A 17,688-nucleotide genomic window follows, 5' to 3' on the forward strand; every position below is an offset into this window, starting at 1 on the left:
TCAAAGGGTGTTTATTGTGCAAGGCATTGATGTATGTCCTGGTTCTTAGGATATCGGCGATGTTGAGGATGTTGCAGGTCTTGCTGCTGTTAGAGTTGTTTTGCCTACGGTAGAACAAGCTCGTTAGGATGTAAAAGATGCGCAGACTCATGCATTGATTCTGTTGTATGTGAAGCACACTATTACTCCTCACATTCGTTCTACGAATATGCAAAACAGGCTTGGGATATTCTAGCTGGTCTTTATGCAAGTCGCAATGAGGCAAAAATTGCATTGTTGCGTAAAGAGTTGGAATCGAAGATTATGCATGAGGAAGATGACATGGACACTTTCTTTGCTGGTGTCAAGGATATCAATGAGCAAATTATGTCTGCAGGTGAAGTCATTTCAAATAGTTCCCTTGTGCAAATTATGTCTGCAGGTGAAGTCATTTCACATAGTTCCCTTGTGCAAATTGTTCTTGATGCCTTGCCAGACTTTTGCTAGTACTTGGAGACTTATGACCCAAGAAAATCTTGACGTTGTCAAGTTTGATGCATTGTGCACATTGTTGTTGCAAGAGTCACTTTCCAAAAAGAACAGGACTAGACAGCGTGTAGTTGAACAGGCTTTTACTGTTGCTCAAAGAAAGGGTGGTAGCAGCAATGCAGCCACTTCTTATGGTTCTTTTGCAAATGGAAAATCACGTGTTCCTAATGCTTCTACTGGCAGCAATTTGTCTCAAAATTTTGGTGATAAGGGCAAAAAGAAGATGCATTGTCATTTTTGTAAAGCTAATGATCACTTGGTCAAGCAATGTCCTAAGGTGAAGGCCAAAGAGGCTAAGAAGAAAGAGGGCGGGAGTGGGTTTACTTAAGGGCCCGATCATTAATTTTAAGCCTTAGGCGATCATCGTTTTAGCGAATGAATAAGGGAATTTTGAAACACTTGAGAAATTGCTAGTGTTTTTGGTCTCCAGCTAGAGACAACTGAAACAAGGCTCCTTCATTAACAATTTTGCAAGGTATTTTAAAACGTAATCAAGAACGAGTTATCTTTGGGCAGGGTTTTGAGCAGCGTTTTGAAATGCAAATGGACCAAAGAGGCATATTTTTCTAGAGGCAATGTGTGAGATGCTTGGCAGAAGTACAGCCTCAAAATCAACTACAATGTCTTTGATCTCCAGTTTGGATATGGAAAGAGCTATTGCAGTCCTCAATCAGCTGCCTCGGCATTCACAAAGTCATCACCGGGGTACATGATGGTGGCCAAGGCACTACTCTTGCAACTCACCAAGAAAAAACTAGATTTTAGCAATCTCGACTATTTTCTCATTAAGGAGGAGACAAACTTAACGAGGGCAACATAGACAATGATTCACGCCAAGAAATTGATATGACACGTGTGGTGACGCCCCATTGACTTCGGATCACAGTATACTTGGGTGATGGTTATCGCACAATGCTTCAACAAGAGAGAGGCAAGTGAGCGGCTAGAGGGCAATTGGAGCTTCCCATGCACAAATTGGCCCCATGTGCATAAGTTCAAGTTATCGGTGTTTGGACCCATGATTCGGAGGTCAAAGCACATTCATATAGTAAGGAACCAACTTAACATATTCAAAACACTACGTGATGTCAACAATTCATTGTTATTAGCAACATTGCAGACAAGGTGTTTTCTATGATGGAATTGGCCTATTAACTTGAGAGTAGCAAAAATCAGAGAGTACTTTTGTGAAATTACTTTGTGATAGCGGGTGAACATAATTGATGGTAGCAACATAAACATAGCATTTAGTCAACTTGGTATGAACAATAATTTTACAAGAGAAAAAATTTAGAGAACATGACAACAATTGAGGACCGGATTTATGTCGAGCGGTCCTCCCTACAATAGGCATTTGTATTATGATTTCTCCCATCAAGAGAGACTTGTTACAATACAAACTTTGTGTTCCTCGTGACCTAGGTGATGCAATGAAGATGGAAAGCTTCATACATCACAAGCATAACATAAACTTTGAGGAAAGAATTAACTATCCCAAGACCTCAAACAACTTCGAAGGTAGAGAGCGCTAGCAAGGAATGAGGGTAGGAAAGAGGAAGAAGAAACATTTCATAGGAGAAAGAACTAGTTCCTCACTTATCATCACTCTTCTTGCTAGCACATATAATAGTATAGTAATGAAGATGGAGAAGATGGCAAGCTTAAGCATTGAAGCATGGTTCTTGATTGGATTTGCATTCCATAGCCAAGAGTGTTGATGTAGACTCTCAACCTCTCTACTTGCTTGGAGAAGGAGAGGGAGCTCTTGCACTTTGCACTTCACACAATGAGAGTGTGTGTAGGAGAGTATACCCCCTAAGCAGGCCCCCTACTTGCTTTGGTCGACCCCCCCCCCCCCCCCCCCTGGTAGCTCATGCTTGAAGCTCATTGGACCCCTCCAAGCCTAACCAATCACAAGCAAGAGTCATACCAAGCAACAAGGGTAGCCTTGAGACAAGTGTCTTTTTTCCTTTGAGAGAGAGGGCTTGATAATTGCTAAAACAATTAATTAAATCTACTAAATTATCATTAGACCTCTTGGAAGGCAAACCAATAGTCTTTAGACACATCACTAGGGTAACTTAGCAAGGAACTTGACATGTGTCCTACTTGCCCCTTGGACAAGGGATGCCCTTTGGGAGAGAGTGGTCAAGCAACGACCCTCGCCCCGCCGCCCCCCCACCCCCCCCTTCTTGCATGGCTTATCTCGTCCTTGTAAGGATTTACTTTGACTTTTGTGCCACCTCAAGCCCCTCAACCTTGGGCCTAGTTCTCACCACAAGCTTGGCCCTTAAGCCCCTCAAGCTTAGGTTGGGTTCTCCCCTCAAGTGCAGCCCTAGCATCTCAAGCATGACAAACACCTCAAGCATCTCAATCATCAAGCACCTCAAGCATCTTAGTCATCACGCATGTCAAGCACCTTAAGCTTGAGCCGACTTCCCACCTCAAGCATAGCCCTAGCTTACCTAAGATCAAAAGACTTTTAACACTAACTATTGGAGGTCTTCAATAAAGCTAACCCCAAGGTCTTTATGCTCTATTGGTTAGCCTTGCTCTTTGATAAACCATCTCCCATTTGGACCCCTTTACCATTGGCCCGGTGTTGAGAAAGATCTATACCACATGTCTATATCCTAACCCTTGTTCCCGTTTATTCTCTCACATTAAATGATCATTTTAATATGAGAAAATCATTTGGTTGGTTAGATATTTAAAGTTGACGTGATGTGTTCACAATTCACTAATGAGGATTCATGGACGAGGTGTGGTCTATAGGTCAACTTTTTATGAGGCATCCGATGCTCAAGATGACAGTCTTTTCGGTGACAAGTTGGTGGTTGCAAATTTGAGGGGTATCCAATAGTAAGCTATTGTTGGGGTACCCATGGTAGCTTCTTCATCGACTGGGTCTTTCGACATCTGTCTATGAGCTGTGGAAAAGGTGTTAAAGTTTATGCATGCCCAATGTGGTACCATTATGTATTTTTAAGAGGGACACGAGTGTGGGCCAAGCAAATTCTGGGAGGGGGGGGTACTCAAGGGTCCCCAAGTTTTATATAAGAGGCACCTGAGCCCCATTGTATAATTATCTTTTTCGTTGCCTAAGATGGTACAGAGCAAACTCTCTCTCATGCATCCTAACTCTAAACTTCCACATCGTCGATTTTTTGACAAAACTAGCAAAGGGAAACTAGCATGCGAAACGGTATAGACTGAGGTGGGTAGACCTCATACAAGACCCAGGAGCTCTTTGAAGCAAAGCTCATATGCGGGAGTCTGAAATGCTACAAACCTGTTGTATCATCACTGTTTGATTTGACATCATTTGTGCATGTCTCTCAAAAAAATTTCACCAATTTGACCTCCCACCTTCAGAGGTCAGAACAAATGAACTATATTGTCAAAATTTGCCAATTTTACTTATACAAGGTCACATGATAAGCCTTGCCTTGCCTCTTTGCATCAGTACCTTAAACCTTCAGAACTCCTTTTAATAACATTTAAAAAAGAAAGAAACCCCTGGGAATTTCCTAATTTCATTTCAGAAAAGGGATTGAGGTATTAATTTTTACCTTGTTCCATATGTAAAGCCTCTGCCTTAGAGAATTTCACATACCGCTAAATAATTCAAGAATTGTTTATGCCATCTGATGGCAGAAAACAAGGGTAGAAATCTATTTGAAAAGCTTTCCAAGCCCATACAAAAAGCCTGATCCTGCCTCTCCAGAGGATGCTTTTCTTGCACGGAGCTCCCGCAGCTTGCTTCGGAGGATCTAATGACATTGACATGATAGCCATAGTAAATGTACAAGAACACAGCTTCTTAATAAAGAGATCAGAAAGAAAGCCTACATATTGAGCTCGCTGCAAAATCCTTTGCTCACTGACGCACAGCGTATAAGCCATCTTCAGTTTTCCAGATAGTCCTAGGCTGGCCAGCTTACCGTCGTTGCCTTTCTGCATACCCGCATCATTCATCTTTTCATTCTCCTGGAGCAATTAGCAGCAAAAAGTTCTTTATACTGAGAGCATGCCCTATACCCCACTCACAAGTAAAATTTAATGCGACTGATGGCTGCTTTTGTAGCTGTGCAAAAATTTTATAGCCTTGATTTGCCAAAACCAGTGAAACTTTCTAAGTATTACCCCTAAAAATCTGGAGATTTTTCCAAGAGAAGCCTCTACAGTCTTCAAAATTGTCTCATACGCTTGAATATCGACATCCAGGGGAACATCGAATGTGAAAGGACGAAATCCATCCAGCCTTGTCACACCTTTGGAAGCAGCTGCTGCAGCCATCTGCATTTGGCAAAAGACTGATGAGAAACTATTTCTTACCAGAGCAAAGGCATGGTACTTCAGAAGCATACCTGTGAAAAGCGTGATTCCAAACTTGATGGACAAGCAATGAGGTAAGAGAACGCAAAAAGTTGCGAAGGTATTCCACCGATGGTAATTGGATATTTGCAAGTACTTTTGTCAATCAAGGATCACAAAACAAATAGGAGCGGCAAAATCTAAGGGGAAAAATAGGCACTTGAAAGGAAAGCAAAACAAAGAGCAAAGTCTGCGAAATGTATCCCGCAAAAAAACGATTACAAAAATGAGCATCAGCCAAACATACAAATATTCATTCCCATCTTCCTAAAGCCCAGATCAGGATACGAGGAAAGTCCATGCTCTTCTAGTGCTGCCTGCTTTGCTGCAAACATTTCATCGTCACGACTCAAAGAAAGAGAGATATCCAAGGAGTCCATCCCATCCGCGTTAGCAGAAACAAAACCATAGGATAGTAAAATTTCGCCTTTTGACTTGTCTCCATAGGAAATAAAAACCTGCGAAAGAATCATGTGCTGAATTCTCAGCCCTTCAGCATCAAAACCAGGACAGAAAATGAAGAGACAGTTCACACTGATCACTCTTATGAAGAGTCGGTGCACAACCCAATATCCCAAATAATCAGAATATAGGGACAGATTTTCCTGTGTTCATTATAAAAGGCTAGACCATCACATATTGCTCCAAAACGCTTCAAGATAAGATGTCTGTTCTGCAACTTCTTTGTCTTTGTCGAGGTCCCAGAGAGAGTGCCCAACTTAATCTTGATTCACCAGTTCAGAAATCAAAAGGCACCAAAATCAACATGCTCTTGGAAGAAAAATCAGCACCACATAGGCAGTCAATACAGCTAAAACTCATTTTGGTGCACATAAAAATATCATGTAGCAAAATCATGCTGAGATGGGAGGAATATGGGTTTATTAGCCTGTTATCCTGCTCAACCTCTATAGATAAACAAAGTCAAAAACTGATAACACCCAAAAATCTTCATATATGAAATGTACCTGCTCAGATGGCTGATATGCCTTGTCTGTAGTTAAAATTATCGTCTTTGATGCTGCCTCATAATCCAGGCATGCTTTCACCTACAACAAAACAAAACACGATTTCTTGAAGTGTCAATACAATGCCAGCATTGGCCAGATAAAAATATTTCACATCTCTATGCACAAATTACCTGTGAGCTGTGGTTCACCATATCAGCCCAAGGTACAAGAGCGACCTGCTCATTTAGTGACTGCAGACGCACCTACTGAGATACAGCATACAAACTTGTCACAAGATAAACACTCAATCAGCAAAGCAAAATCTCAAGCTTCCAAAAGGAAATCACAGAAAAGTTTCAACTTACTAGTCGTGAAAAGAGAATGCCAAAGGCCCACTTGAAGCTTTGCGCATTAAAAAACTGCCAAAAATGGAGGAAGATTTTACATTTGTCGGACAAGTAAACATACTTATCGATGTCAATGCAAACTGTAACAGGACTGGCACCACGTGCCGACGGAAAAGAACCGACTGAACAGTCTTTAGATGCTTCAAAACAATTGAACTGAAAGAGATGCACGACACACGAGACGGGGAGTGGCGGAGTTCCACCCCGAGAGAGCATTGGCCCCAAACCCTGGCGCCCCTTTCGGTATTTCTTTATATTGCTCAACTCAGCACTAGCCGGTACTCTCTCCTCTCCACTCCCATGCGGAGACGTGCCAGGGACTAAGCCCATGGCACATATTTAAAGGCCCTTGGCCTCTCAAAAGCAGTTACACGAAAAGCTACAACACCCAAAAGCATCTCGCCCAAAAGCTTGCGCTGAAATCAGCCAGCGAAATATACGGAAATCCGTAAAGGTGCCACGTCAGCAGTCGCAGAATGCGGTGTCCGTACAGCCTGCCAGCACAATTTATGGCCAGTCCATACAGGTGCCACATCAGCAAGCCTTTACGCAAAAATGTTGTGTGTGTGTGTGTGTGTGTGTGTGTATGTGTGTCTTTGCTTTAATTTGGGTACTTGGGCCCCATCGGACGGAGTCCCATAAGTTGGTGGAAACTTCTTTTAAAAACTACCCACTCGGCGAGGATCTATAAGTTGGTAAAGACTTCTTCTTCTTCTACTGCTTCTTCTCTTAGGGTTTAGGCCCCTCCGCCGGGATCTGCAAATGGCTCTCTTCTTCAGTGGCTTGACACGTCAGCAGTTTGTGACATCCCCCCCTTCCTGAAAGAAGAGTAATCGTCCGCGATTACCGTATATCTGTAAAACAACTCAAGTTAGTTCAAAAAAATCTGAGGGACAATCAATTTTCTCATTCCAAATTGGAGCTCTTATATTCTCAGTCGTTGGCTTCCTAGAAAAATCTTATCCAATAAGGAGTATATTCTCATTCCAGATCAGAACTCTTGATATTCTAGTGTAGCCAAATTAGCCATCACACCCAGACCACGGTGATATGTAGCGGGTGTCTTGATGCACTAATAATTACATACCCAAGCAATCTCACCCGATTAGGAACATTCAGTGGTTAGCACATCACAATGCAACACAAATGCTCACATATGCATATTATAGAAACATATAGTCGCTAATGAACACTCCATCCCCAAATAGCCATCTTGGTCCAGGCCATGAGCTATTCAGCAACTCCCTCATCACTCCTTCCTTAAATAACCTAAAAAGATCCGAGCAATGAGATATATAGGCCTATTACAACCAAACGCTCCAAAGACCACAGCCTACGGCGTTTGGAGGTTTTGAGAGTAGCCACTACTTAGACTTCTTAATACTCCACCCGTAAATAACCTTCATACTGAGATTATGATAGAGTGTTGTATAAAGTTGACTACAAGACTTCCGTGTAATTGGAATGTTCACTACTGCTGCTCCCGCCTCACTGCTCCCCCTTGTGCTGCCCTTGCTCCTCCCCCCCGCCACTTCTACCTCCCCCTCACGCTGCCCAGACTTGCCTATTCCGGTCTGCTTCCGTAGCCTGCAGAGGAGTACTTACCGCTTCTTTCCAGGATTGGTTCCGAGATCAGGAGTCTTGGAGACCCTGCGCACAGTAGCTTCAGTTGCAGCCAAGGCTGCCGGTGTGCCTTCAATTCGTGTCCTGGTTCGTGACACTCATTCTCTCTTGAAGGTGGTCCTTCTACCTAGGGTGAGTGGGGGATGGTTACGCCAGAGGGTGGAGTATTTGCGACTCCCGAAACAATGCTTCATTTGCAAACAAATGGGCCACTTAGAGAAGGCCTGTCCTCGCAGGAGATCTCGACCCACAACGCATGCACAGCCTCACAAGGCTAAGCATGCCCAGCAGACAAATGCCTAAGACACACAAGCTGGTACCTCGACAGAGGCCAGCGATCAACCAACTAACGGTTGGCAGTAGGTACCCGGCTGCCGTCGACAAGGATAGGCTCACCACACTGCCCCCTCTGGTGGCCGTCCTCCTGCAGCTAAGTAGCATTGGGTTCCGACAGGGAACCGTTTTGACCCCCTCGAGCAAGAGCCCTCTACGGAGGCCCCCTCCACCGCAGCTCCACCCCCCCCCCCCCCAACCTTCTCCTCCGCTCCGCCTCCTTCTCCCCCACCCCCACCCCCACCCCCTCCTCCCGCCTTGGTTGGGCCCTCAGTCTCATCTCCCGACCCATCCCACACTCCACCTCAGACGCAGGGGACTGGACACACATCCGCAGCGAGACGATCTCTTGGTAGTGCTTTTGCTATGAGTCGCATGGCTCGAGAGGGATAGCCCCACCTGAGGACGCCTCTTCGGGTCCAGACCTCTCCTTTAGCAGCAGTCCCTCGTGGTTTGACCAGCTTCGACATTCGCAGACGATGGGACTTCATCGACTATAGCTTTACATGCTTTCTGGGTGACCCTTCTTTCGACCTGGAGGAAGCTCGCACACAGTTCTTCACTGGCTCCAGGTCCAAGCTATTGAGTTCCCACACCACACACGAGACCTGGGAGTGACAAATCTGGTACAGACACTTTGGCCTTTACAAGTTTAGTGCGCCGCCGCCGGATGCAGCAGGTTGCAGGAACATTGTGGTACACTTGTTTTCTGACACTCAGAGCCCCCCTTGGTATGTATTTGTACATGACGATTCATGGACAGAGGATGAAGCCTTACGGACTACACGCTCGGCGTGGGCCTGGGTGGGACAATTACTTCAATTGCGTTTGTCTAGAGGTCGCTTGGATGCGGATTATTCCCCATCCAAGCGGCCCTCTAAGATAGCAAGGTTTGCTTGTTGGGTTAAAGGCCTAAATAACCCCTTTTTGTACATTTTTATACTTTGTCCAGGTTCAATATGAACCTGGACACATTTTTTAAAGGTCACTTATAATAAAAGTGGAAAAACCCAAAACTCACTTATTGAGTTTTCCCCAAAAACGTGCGCTCTCTCTCTCTCCCTCTTCGTTCTGCTAGCGCTTCCCTTCTGCAACACAGTGCCTCCTCTGCAAGGTACACACCCTGCATTTCCTCGCGTGCTCTATCACTTGCACACACCACCGCGCGCTCATAAACCGGTATCAGAGCCCAATTAGGGTTTGCTCCCAAACCTGCAAACGCTGATTTTCAGCCAAGGAGGTCAACTTTCACGCGAGATTTTGCAATTTCATCGCCACAAGACTCGTCCCCGGACACTAGAGAGCTCCCGGCAAGTGGAATTGACCTAAAACAGGCTGAAATTAGGTCAAAATCAGCAAATTACAGGTTATGACAGCAAAAATACAGGTTTTGCAAATGATGTATTAAGGTGTGGGAACACTTGCTAAGTCCCCGCTACCCGAAAACACAGAAATTGCCGAAAAACAGGTCCTAAAATAGGTGTTTCAGCAAATTTCAGATTTACGTAGGTTTTTGCAAGTGTTTTTATGATGCGACTATATTGGGAAAATGCAAATTGATGCAATCTACGCACGTTTTGACCAATTTTGGCTACATATGATCATTTGTGGCTCAATTTTATGCAATTTGATGCTACAAATTGGGACTTTTGCTCTTACATGCTTCTTAAGGCTGTGCATTAGCCTTACGTATGTTCTGTGAGGCTAAAAACAACTAAATTTGTTGTTTTTGACCACAAATTCACTAGCTGAAATTTCCTGCGCATAAATTTCAGAAATTGTTTTTTGTGCCCAAATCGACCTATTTTGCCCCAAATTGCTCCTGTGACCATTTGGAGCTGTAGTGCACACCTCTGTGAGACTATACTCTCGTTTTTGCGCATTTTGCCCAAAAATTCAGCGTATTAGCGCTTTTATTCGTGCAACTATGGCCTCATCTTCTTTGGATGTGAAGAATCTCTTCGAGATTAGCAAGTTCGATGGAACAGGCTTCTACCTTTGGAAAGACAGGATCCACAGAATCCTATTTCTTAAGGATTGTGAAGGGACGCTTGAACAGGTAAAGCCACAGAATATGACGGATGAAGCATGGGTTAGCCTGAACAGGAAGGCTGTTACATACATTAAAATGGCCATGACTGATGAGACAGTCATTGATGTGAAAGGTCTCACAACTGCTTTTGATGTGTGGGAGAAGTTAAAGGGAATGTATGAAAATACGACGCCTGTCAACCAAGTGCATTTGATGCGAAAACTTGTTGGCATGCAACTAGATGAGTCCAAGAGCGCTGCAGAGCACTTGTCGTTGTTTGCAGGTACTTTGTCGCAGTTACAGGATTCAGGCTTGCCTCCTTTTGATGATAAGCTGAAAGCTATCTTCTTGCTTATGAACTTACCCGAGTCATGGGAAACTTTGATGGTTTCATTATCCAATAACCCCAATTTGACCTTTGATGGTGTTAGGGGTTCTATCTTGAATGAGGAAAATCAGGAGGAAAGCAAGTGGAGAGGGAGGCAGCTCTGCCAACATGGTTAGAGGCAGGACAGAAAAGAAGAATGCCTATGCACAAAGGAGTAAGAGTAAGAGTAAGGAAAGGGGAAATGGCAGCAAAGGCAAGGGTGATGTGACTTGCTATCAGTGTAGCAGGAAAGGTCACAAGAAACCCGATTGCAAGTACTACAAAGCCGAGTTAGAATGGAAAAAGAATGGCGGAGACAAAAAGAAAGAGAAGAAGGAAGTCAAGATAGATGCACAGGATAGCTCAAAGGACAAAGAGAAGGCCAATGTGGCTTCTAGTGTTGTGATTGAGGAGCTGTCAGATGTAGAGGAGATGTAGAGGACATCTTGTGTGCCACTTTGTCAAATGATGATGCTTATGACATTGATGCCTCTCTTAATGTTCATTCACACGACATGCAGATCACCAAGAGTGATCTTGTTGATGCTTTGTTGACTGTCAATGATGCATTATCCAATACTTGGATTGTTGATTCCGGTGCTTCATTTCATGTGACTCCTATCAAGGAGTGTTTCTCTACTTTTTATGCAGGCAAGCGTGGCCATGTATACCTTGGAAACAATCATGCATGTTCCATTGAGGATATTGGCACTGTGCATCTCTCCATAGATGGCACAAATGAGCTTGTTTTGCATGATGTTAGATACGTGTCGGGAATCAAGAAGAGTCCGCTTTCTGTTGGTCAGATGGATATGCATGGTTACAACATCTTGTTTGAGAGAGGATCATGGAAAATGACTAAAGGCTCAAGGCTGATTGTGAAGGGCACAAAGAAAGGGACACTTTACTGCATGCATGGAAAGGCCATGTTGGGCAAGTTTATTGCATTGGCTGAAATTAACTCTCACATGGAGTTGTGGCACAAGAGGCTTGGCCATATGAGCCAAAAGGGTCTTTCTAAACTTTGTACTTTGAACAAGCTTGATGCTAAAGACACAAAGCTTGACTTTTGTAATGAATGTCAATATGGCAAGCAAGTAAAGCGTTCTTATTACTCTGGTGTCTCTTGTAAATCTTGTGTGCTTGATCTTGTACATTCTGATGTATGTAGCATGTCTACTAAGTCTATGGGAGGTGCATGCTATTTTGTCTCCTTTGTTGATGATCATTCTAGAAAAATTTGGGTTTATTTGCTTAAATCTAAGGATGAAGCCTTTGCTACGTTTAAGAGATTTCATGCATTTGTGACCACCCAAACAGGTAGAAAGCTAAAATGCTTGCGTACGGACAATGGGGGGGAGTTCACAAGTGCTGGATTTAACAAATTTTGTGAAAATTTGGGCATTAAGATAAGCTTACTGTGCCATACAGCCCCTCTTCTAATGGTGTGGCTGAAAGATTCAATAGGACACTTTGTGAAAGGGTGAGATGCATGCTATCCACAGCTAATCTCTCTCATGGATTTTGGGGAGAAGCTTTGAAAACTGCAGTGCATATATGCAATCGATCCCCTCACATGTCTTTGAAAGGTGACATCCCTGAAGAGGTTTGGTCTGGCAAGCCTGCTTCATATGATCACTTACGCATTTGTGGTTGCGAGGCTTTTGTGCATGTCAAACCCGAGTTAAGGAGTAAACTAGATGCCAAATCCATTAAAGGTCTTTTCATGGGATATGGTGAAGAAGGCGAAATGGGTTACAGGATTTGGTTACCTCAGCTCAAAAGAGTTGTACACAGCCGGGATGTTGTTTTTAATGAGGCAAGGCTGCTTCAAAACAATTGTGCCTCAAAGCATGACCATAAAAGGGTCAAATTTCAGTATGACCAGCCACCTGTTAGGCCTATTTTTGACCCTCGGGATGCACCACGTATGGCTGAAAATGTAGATGATCCAGTGGTGTTAGAGCCAGATGATGTTGGACAGCAAATTGAGACTCCTGAAGGGCATTTGCAGCCACGAAACAATGCTGAAAATGGTGTTGAAAATGATGTACATCAGCCCATTGTTGATGATTTTATTATGCCACCTGATGTAGAACCGGATAATGTGGATCATTGGGTGCGGTCTACTCGTCCAAGACGGACTGAGTAGATATGATCCCTCTTTGCATTACATTATGTTGACAGATGAGGGAGAGCCTCTTACGTATAAAGAGGCAAAGACATGTGAGTCAAGCAGTAAGTGGGAGCTTGCAATGCAAGAGGAAATGAAATCCTTGTATGCAAATGATACTTGGGATCTTGTGCCATTGCCTAAAGGGAGAAAGGCTCTTCCTAACAAATGGTTATACAAGATTAAGATTGTGGATGAAAAACCCAAGTACAAGGCAAGATTGGTTGCAAAAGGATATGCACAGAAAGAAAGAATTGATTTTCAAGAAATCTTTTCTCCCGTTGTAAAGCTTACAACTTACGTGTCCTTTTTGTTCTCGTTGCGGTGCTTGATTTGGAATTGAATCAAATGGATGTAAAAACAGCGTTTTTGCACGGTGACATTGAAGAGGACATATACATGAAACAACCTGCAGGTTTTGTAGTTCCTACATGTGATGAACATGTATGCAAACTAAAAAGGGCTCTATATGGTTTGAGACAATCATCACAGCAATGGTATAAGAAGTTTGACACTTTTATGCTGTCTCAAGACTTTAAACGCAGCCATGCAAATCATTGTTTGTATACGAAAAGGGATGAAGATGGTAGTCCCATCATACTTGTTCTCTATGTTGATGACATGTTGCTTGCCGGGAAAGATAAGACTAGTCTTGATGCTCTGAAACGTAAGCTAAATTCAACATTTGCTATGAAGGATTTGGGTGATGCACAGCATATTTTGGGCATGCGTATTAAAAGAGATAGAAAGCTGAAATTGTTGTTTTTATCTCAAGAAAGGTACATTGCAAAAGTACTTGACAGGTTTAATATGGCCGATGCTAAGCCTCTTGGAGTACCTTTACCTCCATACACTAAGCTTAGCAAAGCAGATTGCCCAAATGATGAGGTGGCATTGAAAGCAATGAAGGGAATCTCTTATGCATCAACTTGTGGTTCTCTTATGTATGCTATGGTTGCCACTCGTCCCGACATTGCTTATGCAGTGGAAGTTGTTAGTTGATACATGTCGAATCCTGGCAAAGCGCATTAGGAAGCTGTCAAATGCATTCTGAGATATTTGAAAGGTACACAATCAAAGTGTATCTGTTATGGCAAAAGTGACTTAAGGTTGCAGGGATATTGTGATGCAGACATGGCAGGTGACATGGATACCAGGAAATCTACCACTGGATATGTATTTGCCATTGCTGGTGGTGCAGTCTCTTGGTGTTCTAGGTTACAGAAAATTGTGGCATTGAGTACTACTGAGGCTGAATATATTTCAGCCACAAAGGCTTCAAAAGAGGCCATTTGGTTGGGCAAACTTGCAAAAGAACTTGGCATGCCTGCTCGTACACCCGTGTTGGGTTGTGATAGCCAGAGTGCTATCTATTTAGCAAAAATGCCATGTTTCATGCGTGTACCAAACACATAGATGTGCGGTACCACTTCATACGACAAGTATTGGAGGATGGTCTAGTCAGCTTGACTAAGATCCATACACAGGATAACCCTGCAGATGTTCTCACCAAGAGTCTTGCTAAAGCTCAACATGAGCATTGCATACAGCTGGTGGGAGTTGGTTAACTTAAAGGCATCATTTATGCCTTTAAGTGGGAGGTTGTTGGGTTAAAGGCCTAAATAACCCCTTTTTGTACATTTTTATACTTTGTTCAGGTTCATATTGAACCTGGACACATTTTTTAAAGGTCACTTATAATAAAAGTGGGAAAACCCGAAACTCACTTATTGAGTTTTCCCCAAAAACGTGAGCTCTCTCTCTCTCCCTCTTCGTTCTGCTAGCGCTTCCCTTCTGCAACATAGTGCCTCCTCTGCAAGGTACACACTCTGCATTTCCTCGCGTGCTCTATCACTTGCACACACCGCCGCGCGCTCATCATGGCTGATGTTGCAGCATCTATTTTCTCTCACTAACTCCATGAGCATCGTCTCATCGAATGTGCAGGGATTAGGAGGACCCCAGTTTCAGCGGCAGAGTGGTCGGTTGCGTCAAGAGCTTCAACGATGCCTTGTGGGTGGTAAGATTGATCTTCTTATGCTACAAGAGTATCATCTCTGTGAGAGCCGCATTAGAAGATGTAGTCAGATTTTGTGTGGTCTCTATGAGACATTTTGGTCAGCTACATTTGGACCTGGAGGTATCCAGGGAAGGGTGGGTGACTATTGCGGATTCATGGCAACAGGCCATTGTGGGCCGAGGTATTATTGTGCCAGGCAGGGCTCAGTGGATTACTTTGCAAGTTCAGGGTTCCCTCATGGGTTTCCTGAACATATATGCGCCCAATGTGGCAAGTGCACGAGCAGAGTTTTGGTCTCATATTGCAGAGTCTTTGTTGCATGCAGTGCACTGGTGTATTGGGGGAGACTTCAACATGTTGGAGGCTCCCTCTGACAGGATTGGAGGTGGCCATGCTACTGTGCACGGGGCTGAGTTGGCAGCTTGGGAGTGTCTATGCATGACTTTGAGGGTTTCTGATGTTTGGCAGCACTCAAGCTTTGTGAGGCCCCCAGACAGCTTTTCTATCTCTCGCTCTGACCGCAGAGTAGGAGTGAATCTATCTCAGAGAGATTGCTTCTACACCAGTGACCGCATCTGTGACATGGGGGGATCTGTTTGCATCCTGGCAAGGACTACTTTTTCCGACCATGTACCAGTGATTCTCACCGTGACAGACAAACAAAGGAGTGAGGGTGCGATGGTACGCATCCCTTAGAGGATCTTGCTGGATCCAGAGCTTAGAGAACGAGTGGAGGCACTTTGGACAGAGCGTTCGGACATGCAAGAAACCCCTGCTGGCAGAGTGGCCTCTGGATTGGCTTAGCTCAGTCGCTTCTACCCCTAGGAGTCTGCACCTCGCTTGGCTACATCAAGGGAGGAGGAGCAGCATCTTTGACGAGGCATTGCTTCCTTGCAGAGGGTGTAGGAGCAGCATCCAGACAATCCTTGGTTGGAGAAGCAAATGTAGCACGCTAGACACGAGGTGGCTAGCATTGAGGAGCGGCAGCATGAGTTTACCTTCCATCGACGGGCATCTCATTGGGCCGAGGTGGTGACACAGTTACTAGGGAGTTTTTTGAGACGGTGGGGCCACACCATGCGCACACGAGGTTCGGACAATCGAGGAGACCCGACGGGTCGGTTGCTTCAGAGCCTGAGGATATGTGTGTAGTTGCTACTGACTTTTACCGCATTCTGTTGTCAGTTGAGACTCAGCCAGAGCGTCAGGATGCATGCAGAGAGCAGGATGCATACTACTCTCCTTGACAACATCTTCACTTTTTCGTAGGCGTCTGCCTCGTGCGTCTCCGTGGAGAGGATCTGGTGATACTCCTCCTCGATTTGAGAAGGCCTACAACAGAGTTAACTGGGACTTCCTAGAGGGCACTCTACACAGGATGGGTTTCTCAAATGCTTGGATCAGAGGTGTGTCAGCTCTCTACAGGCGTGCACATAATCAGGTGCTCTTGGCAAGGGGAAGAGGGGAACGCTTCATGCTCAGGCATTCGGACAGACACAATTTCCCTCTAGTCCCCCTTCCTTTTTTGTTCTATGCTGAGGCGATGAGCAGATTCTTGACTTCTCAGCACGTTGGCTTGCGTGGTCTCGAGCTCCCTATTAGGACACATGAGCTACTTGACGTTGAGTTTGTTGACGACTCAGTCTTGTACTTGGAGGGCCACAAGGCCATTCTCCACATGTGTGAGCAGGCCCTTGAGGTGTTTTGTTGTGCATCAGGAGCACTCATCAACTGGAGGAAGACAATAGCTTTCTGGGTTGGCAGTGCTCCTACTCCTAATTGGTCGCCAGGTGAGGGTTTTAGATGGATTCTCCCAAGGACTACGATTCGCTATTTGGGTTGTCAGGTTGGCTTGGACTTGTTCCCTGAGCAGCAACCTGCTCCCCTCCTCCTCTCCATTAGGAGGAAGTTGCTGCATTGGAGCTCAACACGACTCTCTTTGGCAAGCAGAGTTGTAGTGGCCAACCAGGTGTTGTTGGCTACGATGTGCTACAACACGTCTTGCTAGATCTTCTCGAGCTCCTGTATCACCAGGTAGAGAGGCTGATCATGAACTTTCTTTGGTCAGGGCGCGACACCCAGTCAACCCGGGCCAAAGTAGCCTGGGAGGTCATCACCTTACCATGTTCTCAAGGGGGGCCTCGGATCATAGACCCAGCACAGCAGAGCAGAACCCTTCTTGGGAAGCTTGTTGTCAGAGGACTGCTTCCACGGGAGGAGCCTTGAAAGGAATTGCTGCTTCACCGGCTTCGAGATCGAGTCCCTCATACAGGAGGCCCTTGGAGCCCTTCCATCAGGTGGATCTTTACAGAGATGCGCAGGGCTGATCTGAGAAGGAGGTTGGAGAATCAGTTTGCTGCGAACCTGCTTCGGTCTTGGGAGCAACTAAGTGGCCTAGGGTAGCACCGGCCCACTTGCACGGAGGAGCGCTTGAGACAGCCCCTGGTTTGGAACCCCATGGTTAGCACTCAGAGAGACCACCTGGTTGGTAGTGGGCCTCATGTTTCTTGGGGTCCCATGGCAGAGGGCCCAGCCCGCACTCTTGGCGACTGGCTTCAATTCTCAGGTTTGCCCCAGGAGACACAAAGCATCTAGCTATGAGGCATGAGAGGGGTGCAAAGCATGTGCCAAGACATTACCAAGGCTGTACTAGCTGATTGGCTCACCCCTCTGGAGGCAGCAGCTCCCAGATGGATAGGGGCTTTCACACGATCGGAGATCCTCATCGGAGTTCCTCATCGGAGTTCGTGCTTGCTCGGCGTCCGTACCCCCATGTTTTTTAAGATCCAGGGAGAGGGTCGTCTACACAGAATCTCAGTAGAGGCTCCACAGGGTGCAGAGTGCTGTTTTCAGAGGATACGAGTAGTTGGCATCTGTG

At 45.0% G+C, this 17,688-nt stretch overlaps 1 protein-coding gene across 1 annotated transcript in view; it reads right to left on the reverse strand.

Moving 5' to 3' along the window:
- Positions 1–4,042: 4,042 nt before the first annotated feature.
- Positions 4,043–17,688, reverse strand: part of LOC147443762 (Rubisco methyltransferase family protein) — a 50,454-nt gene continuing 36,808 nt past the window's right edge. The window contains exons 5-12 of the mRNA XM_086526559.1: positions 6,221–6,274; positions 6,047–6,118; positions 5,874–5,954; positions 5,194–5,363; positions 4,899–5,001; positions 4,675–4,827; positions 4,381–4,518; positions 4,043–4,301 (exon numbers count right to left, since the gene is read on the reverse strand). Of these exons, the coding sequence (XP_086382685.1) occupies positions 4,203–4,301; positions 4,381–4,518; positions 4,675–4,827; positions 4,899–5,001; positions 5,194–5,363; positions 5,874–5,954; positions 6,047–6,118; positions 6,221–6,274 (870 nt within the window). The 3' untranslated portion in view covers positions 4,043–4,202. The remainder of the gene's footprint in view (positions 4,302–4,380; positions 4,519–4,674; positions 4,828–4,898; positions 5,002–5,193; positions 5,364–5,873; positions 5,955–6,046; positions 6,119–6,220; positions 6,275–17,688) is intronic.

Source organism: Adiantum capillus-veneris, chromosome 13 (assembly GCF_014529385.1).
Source record: "Adiantum capillus-veneris isolate H3 chromosome 13, ASM1452938v2, whole genome shotgun sequence".
NCBI lineage: Eukaryota > Viridiplantae > Streptophyta > Polypodiopsida > Polypodiales > Pteridaceae > Adiantum > Adiantum capillus-veneris.